This window comes from Bombina bombina, chromosome 5, assembly GCF_027579735.1.
Source record: "Bombina bombina isolate aBomBom1 chromosome 5, aBomBom1.pri, whole genome shotgun sequence".
NCBI lineage: Eukaryota > Metazoa > Chordata > Amphibia > Anura > Bombinatoridae > Bombina > Bombina bombina.
The window spans coordinates 338,702,008-338,717,710 of NC_069503.1; the positions used below are offsets into that span (position 1 = coordinate 338,702,008).

Sequence of the window (15,703 nt, forward strand, 5' to 3'; positions counted from 1 at the left end):
AAAAAGCTGCTCGTTAGCACCGCATAGCCTCTAATGCAAAGCTCTTAATCTGGCCGATTGTTAGGTTTTATTCTAAAAATATTTTTCAAAACAGACATGAGATTTCATAAAAACCATTTAAGAAAATAAAGTATTAGTATGAAATGGCAATTTGCAAAATACAACTTTCACACTGCAGAAATTACAAAAAATAATAATAATAATATTATGTAATAATTAATATTATTATAATATTATACAATAATAATAATATTAAAAAAATAATTAAATATATTGAAAAATTTCGCAAGAGAATTACCACAGTTGCATTTCCCAGTTACACCAATTATAAATTAACTATGTTTTTTTTGAAGCATGCCATTGTAATTATGAAATGAAAACTAAAATGTATTTGTAGCATCTGAACATTGGATAAATATATTATATTCTTTTCTTTAGAAAGATTTTGAAGGGAATCTTGAATTCAGAAACATTAAATTTGCTTATCCAACAAGACCAAATGTTCAAGTTCTCCAGGGACTCAGCATTAAAGTTTCCAAAGGACAAACCCTTGCACTAGTGGGGAGCAGTGGATGTGGAAAAAGTACTTCCATTCAGTTACTTGAAAGGTTTTATGATCCCTTGGACGGACAAGTGGTGAAATTGATTTCTTATTTTTTTTCTCGCTAACTAACAAAAATATACTCTTAAGATGTTCAGTGAATTAAAACTGTTCTTACTTCATTATAACGTGCATCCTTTCTGAAAGCTAATGCTGCTGGTTGTTTAATATTCATCCTTCTAAAGGATATTAAAGGGATATGAAACCCAATTTCATATGAATGAAACCCAATTAACCACCAAATTAGAAAGCGCTACCCAGGTTCTGAACCAAAAATGGGCCGGCTCCTAAGTTTACATTCCTGCTTTTCAAATAAAGACACCAAGAGAAGAAAGAAAAAATGATAATTGGAATAAATTAGAAAGTTGCTTAAAATTGCGTGCTCTATCTAAATCATGAAAGACAAAATGTTGGTTTCATATCCCTTTAAGATAATTCTATCACCTACATACATACTACATGATTTTCTTCAAACGTCATATTTCCTAAAGATGTAAAAGTCCTTGATTGGTGAATTGCCACTATGGTGAATCAACTAACTGGCAAAAAATAATCCTTTCTGATGTAATTTACATTTCTTGGCCAATTCCCATAGTAAGTTTAAACATGTATTGTATCTGACCTTCTTGAAAATAACAATCAAGAAATAAGTTTATCTTTTTAGAAAAGATAAGATAATATTTCAGGAGATGTCCTTTAAATTGTGATGTATGGAGCATGATGAAGATTCTGTCCATCTGCATTAACCCCTTAGTGACCAGAGCACTTTTCCATTTTCTGTCCGTTTGGGACCAAGGCTATTTTTACATTTCTGCGGTGTTTGTGTTTAGCTGAAATTTTCCTCTTACTCTTTTACTGTACCCACACATATTATATACCGTTTTTCTCGCCATTAAATGGACTTTCTAAAAATACCATTATTTTCATCATATCTTATCATTTACTATAAAAAAAATTATAAAATATGAGGAAAAATGGAAAAAAACACACTTTTTCTAACTTTGAACCCCAAAATCTGTTATATATCTACAACCACCAAAAAACACCCATGCTAAATTGTTTCTAAATTTTGTCCTGTGTTTAGAAATACCCAATGTTTACATCTTCTTTGCTTTTTTTGTAACTTATAGGGCCATAAATACAAGTAGCACTTTGCTATTTTCAAACCATTTTTTTTTCAAAATTAAAGCTAGTTACATTAGAAGACTAATATCTTTCAGGAATCCCTGAATATCCATTGACATGTATATATTTTTTTTTAGAAGACATCCCAAATTATTGATCTAGGCCCATTTTGGTATATTTCATGCCACCATTTCACCGCCAAATGCGATCAAATACAAAAAATTGTTCACTTTTTCACAAATTTTTTCACAAACTTTCAGTTTCTCACTGAAATTATTTACATACTGCTTGTGCAATTATGGCATAAATGGTTGTAAATTCTTCTCTGGGATCCCCTTTGTTCAGAAATAGCAGACATATATGGCTTTGGCATTGCTTTTTGGTAATTAGAAGGCCGCTAAATGCCACTGCGCACCACACGTGTATTATGCCCAGCAGTGAAGGGGTTAATTAGGGAGCATGTAAGGAGCTTTTTGGGGTAATTTTAGCTTTAGTGTAGTGTAGTAGACAACCCCAAGTATTGATCTAGGCCCATTTTGGTATATTTCATGCCACCATTTCACCGCCAAATGCGATCAAATTAAAAAAAACGTTAAATTTTTCACAATTTTAGGTTTCTCACTGAAATAATTTACAAACAGCTTGTGCAATTATGGCACAAATGGTTGTAAATGCTTCTCTGGGATCCCCTTTGTTCAGAAATAGCAGACATATATGACTTTGGAGTTGCTTTTTGGTAATTAGAATGCTGCTAAATGGCGCTGCGCATCACACGTGTATTATGGCTAGCAGTGAAGGGGTTAATTAGGTAGCTTGTAGGGAGCTTGCAGGGTTAATTTTAGCTTTAGTGTAAAGATCAGCCTCCCACCTGAAACATCAGACCCCCTGATCCCTCCCAAACATCTCTCTTCCCTCCCCTACCCCACAAATGTCCCCGCCATCTTAAGTACTGGCAGAAACTCTGCCAGTACTAAAATAAAAGGTATATTTGGGCTTTTTTGTGCATTTTTTGTTAGCATATTTACATATGCTTCTGTGTAGGGATCCCCCTTAGCCCCCAACCTCACTGATCCCCCACTAAACAGCTCTCTAACCCTCCCCCTCTGACTTAATGTGCGCCATCTTGGGTACTGGCAGCTGTCTGCCAGTACCCAGTTTAGTGAAAAAAAATGCTTTTTTTTTAATAAAATATGTCCCTTTTCTGTAGTGTAGCTTTCCCCCCCCCCAAGACCAACCCCCCACCCCTTCCAGATCCCTTAGATGGTTTTGAAAAAAAGTTTATTTAATTTTTTTTTTACTTTTACTTTTTTACTTTTCTGTAGTGTAGCGGTTCCCACCCGCTCCCGCCCCGTGCACGCGCCCGCCCGCCACCCCCCGTGCACGCACGCGCGCCCGTGCGCGCCCCCGGCGGTCCCAATCCTGATCCCGCCCCCCGTGACGTCACGCGCAACACCGATGGCCGCCCACCCGCCTCCCAATTCGGCTCCCACCCACCAACGATACCGGCCATCGATGTCCGGTGCAGAGAGGGCCACAGAGTGGCTCTCTCTGCATCGGATGGCCATGTATGGTTATTGCAGGATGCCTCCATATCGAGGCATCACTGCAATAACCGGAAAGCAGCTGGAAGCGAGCAGGATCGCTTCCAGCTGCTTTCCACACCGAGGACGTGCAGGGTACGTCCTCAGGCGTTAACTGCCTTTTTTTTGAGGACGTACCCTGCACGTCCTCGGTCATTAAGGGGTTAAAGTGATGGTAAATTCTACATTATCTTAATTTAATATAACATCCTAAGTGATTTTAAGAATCAATTTGATATGTTTTTTTGATGTTTTTTTTCCCTCCTCCCTCTTGCCTTTCTTTTTTTGTAGTGTAGTGACATATAAAGTGGTCCCACCCGCTTTATATGTAATTGACAGTGTGCACTCCACATTATACTCCCACTGCAATGCAAACATTCGCCTAGATTTAGAGTTTGGCGTTAGCCGTCAAAACCAGCGTTAGGAGCTCCTAACGCTGGTTTTGGCCGCCCGCTGGTATTTAGAGTCAGTCAGGAAAGGGTCTAACGCTCACTTTGCAGCCGCGACTTTTCCATACCGCAGATCCCCCTACGCCATTTGCGTATCCTATCTTTTCAATGGGATCTTTCTAACGCCGGTATTTAGAGTCTTGGCTGAAGTGAGCGTTAGAAATCTAACGACAAGACTCCAGGCGCAGCAAAAAGCCAGGAGTTAAGAGCTTTATGGGCTAACGCCGGTTTATAAAGCTCTTAACTCCTGTGCTCTAAAGTACACTAACACCCATAAACTACCTATGTACCCCTAAACCGAGGTCCCCCCACATCGCCGCCACTCTAATAAAAATTTTTAACCCCTAATCTGCCGACCGCACACCGCCGCCACCTACGTTATCCCTATGTACCCCTAATCTGCTGTCCCTAACATTGCCGACCCCCATATTATATTTATTAACCCCTAATCTGCCGCCCCCAAAGTCGCTGCAACCTACCTACACTTATTAACCCCTAATCTGCCAACCGGACCTCACCGCTACTATAATAAAGTTATTAACCCCTAATCCGCCTCACTCCCGCCTCAAAAACCCTATAATAAATAGTATTAACCCCTAATCTGCCCTCCCTAACATCGCCGACACCTAACTTCAAGTATTAACCCCTAATCTGCCGACCGGACCTCACCGCTACTCTATTAACCCCTAAAGCTAAGTCTAACCCTAACACTAACACCGCCCTAAGTTAAATATAATTTTTGTCTAACGAAATAAATTAACTCTTATTAAATAAATTATTCCTAATTAAAGCTAAATACTTACTGTAAAATAAACCCTAATATAGCTACAATATAACGAATAATTATATTGTAGCTATTTAAGGATTAATATTTATTTTACTGGCAACTTTGTATTTATTTTAACCAGGTACAATAGCTATTAAATAGTTAATAACTATTTAATAGCTACCTAGTTAAAATAATTACAAAATTACCTGTAAAATAAATCCTAACCTAAGTTACAATTAAACCTAACACTACACTATTAATAAATTAATTAAATAAAATACCTACAATTATCTACAATTAAACCTAACACTACACTATCAATACATTAATTAAATAAAATACCTACAAATAAATACAATTAAATAAACTAACTAAAGTACAAAAAATAAAAAAGAACTAAGTTACAAAAATAAAAAAATATTTACAAACATTATAAAAATATTACAACAATTTTAAGCTAATTACACCTACTCTAAGCCCCCTAATAAAATAACAAAGCCCCCGAAAATAAAAAAATGCCCTACCCTATTCTAAAATACAAATAGCAAAGCTCTTTTACCTTACCAGCCCTTAAAAGGGCATTTTGCGGGGCATGCCCCAAAGAATTCAGCTCTTTTGCCTGTAAAAAAAACATACAATACCCCCCAACATTACAACCCACCACCCACATACCCCTAATCTAACCCAAACCCCCCTTAAATAAACCTAACACTAAGCCCCTGAAGATCTCCCTGCCTTATCTTCACCACGCCGGCTATCACCGATCCGTCCAGAGGAGCCTCCGAAGTCTTCATCCAAGCCCAAGCAGGGGCTGAAGAAGTCCATCATCGGGCAGAAGAGGTCCATCATTGGGCTGAAGTCTTGATCCAAGCGGGCGCTGAAGAGGTCCATCATCGGGCTGAAGTCTTCTATCAAGCGGCATCTTCAATCTTCATCCATCCGGAGCGGAGCCATCTTCTTCCAGCCGACACGGATCCATCCTCTTCTACCGACGCCTACTCGCCAAATGACGGTTCCTTTAAATGATGTCATCCAAGATGGCGTCCCTCGAATTCCGATTGGCTGATAGGATTCTATCAGCCAATCGGAATTAAGGTAGGAAAATTCTGATTGGCTGATGGAATCAGCCAATCAGATTCAAGTTCAATCCGATTGGCTGATCCAATCAGCCAATCAGATTGAGCTCGCATTCTATTGGCTGATCGGAACAGCCAATAGAATGCAAGCTCAATCTGATTGTCTGATTGAATCAGCCAATCGGATTGAACTTGAATCTGATTGGCTGATTCCATCAGCCAATCAGAATTTTCCTACCTTAATTCCGATTGGCTGATAGAATCCTATCAGCCAATCGGAATTCGAGGGATGCCATCTTGGATGACGTCATTTAAAGGAACCGTCATTCGGCGAGTAGGCATCGGTAGAAGAGGATGGATCCACGTCGGCTGGAAGAAGATGGCTCCGCTCCGGATGGATGAAGCTTGAAGATGCCGCTTGATAGAAGACTTCAGCCCGATGATGGACCTCTTCAGCGCCCGCTTGGATCAAGACTTCAGCCCGATGATGGACCTCTTCAGCCCGATGATGGACTTCTTCAGCCCCCGCTTGGGCTTGGATGAAGACTTCGGAGGCTCCTCTGGACGGATCGGTGATACCCGGCATGATGAAGATAAGGTAGGGAGATCTTCAGGGGCTTAGTGTTAGGTTTATTTAAGGGGGGTTTGGGTTAGATTAGGGGTATGTGGGTGGTGGGTTGTAATGTTGGGGGGGGGTATTGTATGGTTTTTTTTTACAGGCAAAAGAGCTGAATTCTTTGGGGCATGCCCCGCAAAATGCCCTTTTAAGGGCTGGTAAGGTAAAAGCACTTTGCTATTTGTATTTTAGAATAGGGTAGGGCATTTTTTTATTTTGGGGGGCTTAGAGTAGGTGTAATTAGCTTAAAATTGTTGTAATATTTTTCTAATGTTTGTAAATATTTTTTTATTTTTTGTAACAGTTCTTTTTTTATTTTTTGTACTTTAGTTAGTTTATTTAATTGTATTTATTTGTAGGTATTTTATGTAATTAATTTATTGATAGTGTAGTGTTAGGTTTAATTGTAGATAATTATAGGTATTTTATTTAATTAATTTATTAATAGTGTAGTGTTAGGTTTAATTGTAACTTAGGTTAGGATTTATTTTACAGGTAATTTTGTAATTATTTTAACTAGGTAGCTATTAAATAGTTATTAACTATTTAATAGATATTGTACCTGGTTAAAATAAATACAAAGTTGCCTGTAAAATAAATATTAATCCTAAAATAGCTACAATATAATTATTATTTATATTGTAGCTATATTAGGGTTTATTTTACAGGTAAGTATTTAGCTTTAATTAGGATTAATTTATTTAATAAGAGTTAATTTATTTTGTTAGATAAAAATTATATTTAACTTAGGGGGGTGTTAGTGTTAGGGTTAGACTTAGCTTTAGGGGTTAATACATTTAATAGAGTAGCGGTGAGGTACGGTCGGCAGATTAGGGGTTAATACTTGAAGTTAGGTGTCGGTGATGTTAGGGAGGGCAGATTAGGGGTAAATACTATTTATTATAGGGTTAGTGAGGCGGATTAGGGGTTAATAACTTTATTATAGTAGCGGTGAGGTCCGGTCGGCAGATTAGGGGTTAATAAGTGTAGGTAGGTGGCGGCGACGTTGGGGGCGGCAGATTCGGGGTTAATAAATATAATATAGGGGTCGGCAGTGTTAGGGGCAGCAGATTAGGGGTACATAGGGATAACGTAGGTGGCGGCGGTGTACGGAGCGGCAGATTAGGGGTTAAAAAAATATGCAGGGGTCAGCGATAGCGGGGGTGGCAGATTAGAGGTTAATAAGGCTAGGGGTGTTTAGACTCGGGGTACATGTTAGGATGTTAGGTGCAGACTTAGGAAGTGTTTCCCCATAGGAAACAATGGGGCTGCGTTAGGAGCTGAACGCTGCTTTTTTGCAGGTGTTAGGTTTTTTTTTTCAGCTCAAACGGCCCCATTGTTTCCTATGGGGGAATCGTGCACGAGCACGTTTTTGAAGCTGGCCGCGTCCGTAAGCACCGCTGGTATTGAGAGTTGCAGTGGCGGTAAATTATGCTATACGTTCCCTTTCTGGAGCCTAACGCAGCCCTTCTGTGAACTCTAAATACCAGCGGTATTTAAAAGGTGCGGGGGAAAAAAAGCACACGTAGCTAACGCACCCCTTTGGCCGCAGAACTCTAAATCTAGCCGATTATTTGCGTGTAAGCAATACAGCAATACAAGAAAACAGTGAATTGGAACTTTTGATCCTGTTCACTGTTTACTTTTATTGCTCTTACATAATGAGGACACTGCTAGTGAGGAAACCGCACATGTGAAAGGTATCTACTGATAAAACCGAAGGGTACAATAACACTCATTCATGAAAGAAGTAAGGCAGCCCCCATGTAGAAAACAGTGTACCATATGGCTAAACTGTTGATTTGGTGATAGTAATAATACTCACTAAAAAAAATACAACAGGGGGAGGGGGCAGCCTAAGAGGTCCTGTGAATACTATTGTTTTACAAAAACATAATAATAATAATAATAATAATAATAATAATTTACAAGCCTCTTTAAAAAAATAAATATATATAATATATATAATTATTTATTTATTATATATATATATTTAAACATCACTCTGTTAGATTATACTTAGAAATTGTGCTAAGTTTATCATCACTTAAATGAACCATTCCTTCTCTACTGAATGTTTCTATGTGAATGAACCAAGAAATTTAAATTATACCATTTAAGATTAAATATTACTCTTTTTCAGTTTGCTGATGGAATAGACACTAAATCTCTCAATTTGAAGTGGCTGAGGTCTCAGTTAGGAATTGTATCACAGGAGCCCATGCTTTTTGATTGTAGTATCAGTGAAAATATAAAGTATGGTGACAATGACAGAACTGTTACTCAAGAAGATGTCATAGAAGCAGCAAAAACAGCGAACATCCACTCATTCATTGAAAGTCTACCAGAGGTATTTTTTATAGATTGCTTATTATTCTTAGAGTAAGTGTTAGATGATAATGTTTAGAAAAACATTAGAAACATTCTTTATAGATGATGTAGACAACTATTAAAATGTCAAACATTTTCATTGCACACTTTAATTTTCCGATTATAAATTATTTGCATTTATTTTTTTCTGAATAAAATTTCTAATACAGTCACTGTCAACTTTCTTTCAAATTGTCAAATGAATATGCTCATTTAGGACCAAATTACAAGTGGAGCTTGAGTGTTAATTGCGCTAGAAGTAAGTGCGTCGGGTTGCGCTCGTATTATGAGTTGAAAGTAAACTGTTTTTGATCATATGCTAACCTGACGAGCACAAAAGGTCGAACTTAGAATTTCCCGCACACAATAACCTATTACCCTATAGAAGTCATTGGAGCAAAAAAAAATGGGGGAAAAAAACCAACACCCAACTTGCGTGCAAACCCGATCACATATTCCAATGTGTGCTAACCCGACATGAAAATGTGACTAATTCACATTCAAATGTTCTTCACATAGCAGAATATGTTTTATTTACTCATAAATACATATTACAGTATATACAGTATATGTGATTATATATATATATATATATATATATATATATATATAATACCGTCCATAAAACACAGGATATACCCTCCAAAGGTCGTCTGCCTGGGTGCTATGATGCTTTAAATAATTCCAATATAAATAACAGCACTCTCAGGTCTTTCTTTCAAGTGAGAACAGCAAAAGTCTCTTTTTTATTGTAACGTTTTCGAGGAGCTTGTCCCCGTCATCAGCATAACACACTAGTGAAACACAACTTATATTTATATTAACAAACCAATATTATTAATGCCAACAACCTGTGTACCTCTTGGTGTCCCAGAAAACCCGCCAAACACTCGTGTTTGGAACGCACTATGCGTTCCAGTGATTTGTAGCCGGAAGTACCTAATGTCACATGACTTCCGGTCTCTGTTATTTTGTGTATACCTTCTCCGTGTAAATTGTAATTAATATCAGATTGTGATCCAATTTATATCTACTGTGTAATTACTTTTATCTATAATCAGTATTTCCCTGTGTCCTTCTTGAGGTTTTGTGATAAGCCTGCTTTTCGCCGCTTCATTTGTATATATCATGCCTTACGTTTATAATCTAAACTTATTTACATATATGTGCAGGCTTTATCTCTATACTAGCCACTCTTTTTGTGTTTTATGTGGTATATTTGTGTCAATGTGTGGGTATTCGTATTTATGTGCATACTTATAATCTTCTTGTGTAAGCACTATTTCTTACTATTTGTTCTTTACCTCTTTTGTTTATCTGGGTTGCCTTGGTTACCCAATAGCGCTGACTGTGTACATTCTATATGTCTTACACTATCTGTTTGTCATTAATTTTAAGGCATACTGTGTGCTTTTTAATTATGTTTATTATTTGTTGTAAACTTCTTACCCCACTGTATATTATTTACATTATCTTATTTTCCACATTTTACATGTTTGTTTGTTCCTCCCAGTAGTGTGAGTGTCTAGTTACTCGTGATTGGCCTATTCTAATCTTTGATCATGTCTGCCCAAAGATAAACAGCCAAAATTTCCCTACATAAAACTTAAATTATTTACATACATGTTTCTAGCATATAATTGCACATTCAAATTTTGCTATCTGCATATCATATACATTAAAATTAAACTTATCCTCTTAGTACTGTTTTTTTCTTATATTATTATATTTCGTGTTTGATTTTCTAAGATTGTCTCTTATATGGGAATTCTTGAAATGTTCCCGCTAAAGGTTCACTTTTCTCCTAAAGTCCTGTATGTCAGATCTATGTTCTTTTATTTCCATTCCTCTTTTTATTTGTAATTTTGTTCCGTTTTTTATAAGTTTAGATGATATCCATGTTCTGTAGTTTTCTCTTTGTTACAGTTGGCTACTGTCTGTGTAGGTTATGGGAGTGGTTGTTAACTGGTAACATGCCTGTAATGTGTCTTACCCCAAGAGTAGTGGAAGTCACTCTCGTGTCTCCCCTTACTCTGATCATAGGATTATGACTAGGGCACTGCCCCCCTTGGGGTCTGTGTCCCAATCTATCCTTGATACGGTGCACAATATCTTAGCGGCGTACCTTTGTTTGTATCTCCTACCTATATCAGTGCCTTGAAATCAGGTGCCGAGTTGAGCCCCCCTGGATGTATTGTTCCCAATCTGTACATCCATTCTGCCTCTCTTCTGAGTAGGGCTTTGTTACGGTCCCCTCCTCTCTCCAGCTGGGGGATGTGATCGATTAGGATGTATCTGATGCTGGATACTTGATGTTGTTTTTGGGTGCAGTGTCTGGCTACAGGTTGATCTGAATTACCTGTGTCAAGTGCCACCCGTATCGCCCGCCTATGGTTGGCCATTCTTTCGCGTAATGCTCCACTGGTCTTACCAATGTAAAATCTGGCACATGGGCAAAAGAGTAGGTAGATTACATGTGTTGTATTACACGATAGAGAGTACTTGATATGATACACTTGGTTAGTGTGCGGATGGTGGAAGATCTTAGTAGCTATTAGGCCATTACATGTAGTACAGCCTAAGCATTTATATGAACCTTTGATGTTAACCTTTTCTTTTTTTAGATAGCATCTTTTGGGGTCTGTTTTAACCAGCAAATCTCTTAGATTCGTGCCCCTCCTATATGCAATCATTGGTGTAAGGTTATGAGCAAATCTTAGTTTAGGGTCCGATTTTACCACGGGCCAGTGCTTCCTCAGGATGTTACCAGCCTCAGTGGTATTTGGTGAAAATGTAGTTGCCATTATGAGCCTGTTGGATGATTCTTTGATCTTTTCCTTGTTTATAAGGGTTGCCTGTGTGTACGGTAGTACTTCTTGTAGGATTGTTTCTATTGTATTCTTTTTGTATCCCCGTTGTATGAATTTGTCCCTCATATATTGAAGTTGGGAGACCCCTGTGGCTTTATCTGTGTTGTTGCGTATTACTCGCATCATTTGTGATTTAATGATCCCTTTGAGTAGAGCTGGTGGGTGACAGCTAGTTGCACATAATATGGAGTTCCTATCGGTGGGTTTGTAATACAGTGTGGTACCTAATGTGCCATTTTGTATGTACACATTTAGGTCCAAGAAATGTATTTCAGTTGCACTGTGTGTTATTTTGTGCAACTGAAATACATTTCTTGGACCTAAATGTGTACATACAAAATGGCACATTAGGTACCACACTGTATTACAAACCCACCGATAGGAACTCCATATTATGTGCAACTACACAGATAAAGCCACAGGGGTCTCCCAACTTCAATATATGAGGGACAAATTCATACAACGGGGATACAAAAAGAATACAATAGAAACAATCCTACAAGAAGTACTACCGTACACACAGGCAACCCTTATAAACAAGGAAAAGATCAAAGAATCATCCAACAGGCTCATAATGGCAACTACATTTTCACCAAATACCACTGAGGCTGGTAACATCCTGAGGAAGCACTGGCCCGTGGTAAAATCGGACCCTAAACTAAGATTTGCTCATAACCTTACACCAATGATTGCATATAGGAGGGGCACGAATCTAAGAGATTTGCTGGTTAAAACAGACCCCAAAAGATGCTATCTAAAAAAAGAAAAGGTTAACATCAAAGGTTCATATAAATGCTTAGGCTGTACCACATGTAATGGCCTAAAAGCTACTAAGATCTTCCACCATCCGCACACTAACCAAGTGTATCATATCAAGTACTCTCTATCGTGTAATACAACACATGTAATCTACCTACTCTTTTGCCCATGTGCCAGATTTTACATTGGTAAGACCAGTGGAACATTACGCGAAAGAATGGCCAACCATAGGCGGGCGATACGGGTGGCACTTGACACAGGTAATTCAGATCAACCTGTAGCCAGACACTGCACCCAAAAACAACATCAAGTATCCAGCATCAGATACATCCTAATCGATCACATCCCCCAGCTGGAGAGAGGAGGGGACCGTAACAAAGCCCTACTCAGAAGAGAGGCAGAATGGATGTACAGATTGGGAACAATACATCCAGGGGGGCTCAACTCGGCACCTGACTTCAAGGCACTGATATAGGTAGGAGATACAAACAAAGGTACGCCGCTAAGATATTGTGCACCGTATCAAGGATAGATTGGGACACAGACCCCAAGGGGGGCAGTGCCCTAGTCATAATCCTATGATCAGAGTAAGGGGAGACACGAGAGTGACTTCCACTACTCTTGGGGTAAGACACATTACAGGCATGTTACCAGTTAACAACCACTCCCATAACCTACACAGACAGTAGCCAACTGTAACAAAGAGAAAACTACAGAACATGGATATCATCTAAACTTATAAAAAACGGAACAAAATTACAAATAAAAAGAGGAATGGAAATAAAAGAACATAGATCTGACATACAGGACTTTAGGAGAAAAGTGAACCTTTAGCGGGAACATTTCAAGAATTCCCATATAAGAGACAATCTTAGAAAATCAAACACGAAATATAATAATATAAGAAAAAACCAGTACTAAGAGGATAAGTTTAATTTTAATGTATATGATATGCAGATAGCAAAATTTGAATGTGCAATTATATGCTAGAAACATGTATGTAAATAATTTAAGTTTTATGTAGGGAAATTTTGGCTGTTTATCTTTGGGCAGACATGATCAAAGATTAGAATAGGCCAATCACGAGTAACTAGACACTCACACTACTGGGAGGAACAAACAAACATGTAAAATGTGGAAAATAAGATAATGTAAATAATATACAGTGGGGTAAGAAGTTTACAACAAATAATAAACATAATTAAAAAGCACACAGTATGCCTTAAAATTAATGACAAACAGATAGTGTAAGACATATAGAATGTACACAGTCAGCGCTATTGGGTAACCAAGGCAACCCAGATAAACAAAAGAGGTAAAGAACAAATAGTAAGAAATAGTGCTTACACAAGAAGATTATAAGTATGCACATAAATACGAATACCCACACATTGACACAAATATACCACATAAAACACAAAAAGAGTGGCTAGTATAGAGATAAAGCCTGCACATATATGTAAATAAGTTTAGATTATAAACGTAAGGCATGATATATACAAATGAAGCGGCGAAAAGCAGGCTTATCACAAAACCTCAAGAAGGACACAGGGAAATACTGATTATAGATAAAAGTAATTACACAGTAGATATAAATTGGATCACGATCTGATATTAATTACAATTTACACGGAGAAGGTATACACAAAATAACAGAGACCGGAAGTCATGTGACATTAGGTACTTCCGGCTACAAATCACTGGAACGCATAGTGCGTTCCAAACACGAGTGTTTGGCGGGTTTTCTGGGACACCAAGAGGTACACAGGTTGTTGGCATTAATAATATTGGTTTGTTAATATAAATATAAGTTGTGTTTCACTAGTGTGTTATGCTGATGACGGGGACAAGCTCCTCGAAAACGTTACAATAAAAAAGAGACTTTTGCTGTTCTCACTTGAAAGAAAGACCTGAGAGTGCTGTTATTTATATTGGAATTATATATATATATATATATATATATATATATATATATATATGTATAGATATATACAGATATATATAGGAATATATATTTAAAAATACTTAGAACATTTACTCATCTATAAGCAGAATATAGGAACATGAGATATTTAAAGTAAATACATAGTTAAAACCTTTATTAAATATAAATATTGCATAAATATGCTTTTTCATATTTTCATCTACTAGACTGCAAATGGCTCTAATGCAAAAAAGGCAGCCAAAGGGGTTTAACACAGAGATACATACAATATGTATATATATGTTTGTGTATATATATATATATATATATATATATATATATATACACATATACATACACACATATACATACACATATGCATGTATGTGTATATATGTCTGTAAAAACATATATAAATGCATAAATATGTACATACATGAATATATATATATATATATATATATATATATACACACACACTGATATATATATATATATATATATATATATATATATATATATATATATATATACACATATATATATATATATATATATATACACACATACATATATATATATATATATATATACACACAGTATCTCACAAAAGTGAGTGCAACCATCACATTTTTGTAAATATTTTATTATATCTTTTCATGTGACAACACTGAAGAAATTACACTTCTTCTACAATGTTAAGTAGTGAGTGTACAGCCTGTATAACATTGTAAATTTGCTGTCCCCTCAAAATAGCTCGACATACAGCCATTAATGTCTAAACCGTTGGCAACAATAGTGAGTACACCCCTAAGTGGAAATGTCCAAATTGGGCCCAAAGGGTCAATATTTTGTGTGGCCACCATTATTTTCCAGCACTGCCTTAACCGTCTTGGACATGGAGTTCACCAGAGCTTCACAGGTTGACACTGGAGTCCTCTTCCACTCCTCCATAACGACATCACGGAGCTGGTGGACGTTAGAGACCTTGTGCTCCCCAACCTTCCATTTGAGGATGCCCCACAGATGCTTAATAGGGTTAAGGTCTGGAGACATGCTTGGCCAGTCCATCACCTTTACCCTTAGCTTCTTTAGCAAGGCAGTTGTCATCTTGGAGGTGTGTTTGGGGTCGTTATGTTGGAATAATGCCCTGCGGCCCAGTCTCTGAAAGGAGGGGATCATGCTCTGCTTCAGTATGTCACAGTACATGTTGGCATTCATGGTTTCCTCAATGAACTGTAGCTCCCCAGTGCCGGCAGCACTCATGCAGGCCCAGACCATGACACTCCCACCACCATGCTTGACTGTAGACAAGACACATTTGTCTTTGTTCTCCTCACTTGGTTGCTGCCACACACGCATGACACCATCTGAACCAAATAAGTTTATCTTGGTCTCATCGGACCACAGGACATGGTTCCAGTATTCAATGTCCTTAGTCTGCTTGTCTTCAGCAAACCGTTTGCAGGCTTTCTTGGGCATCATCTTTAGGAAAGGCTTCCTTTTGGGATGACAGCCATGCAGACCAATTTGATGCAGTGTGCGGCGTATGGTCTGAGCATTG

General features: G+C 37.6%; 1 protein-coding gene across 1 annotated transcript in view; it reads left to right on the forward strand.

Annotated features, from left to right (window-relative positions):
- Positions 1 to 15,703, forward strand: part of LOC128661474 (ATP-dependent translocase ABCB1-like) — a 261,506-nt gene that overhangs the window by 217,325 nt on the left and 28,478 nt on the right. Inside the window, exons 25-26 of the mRNA XM_053715723.1 lie at positions 439 to 636; positions 8,360 to 8,566. Coding sequence (XP_053571698.1) covers positions 439 to 636; positions 8,360 to 8,566 — 405 coding nt within the window. The remainder of the gene's footprint in view (positions 1 to 438; positions 637 to 8,359; positions 8,567 to 15,703) is intronic.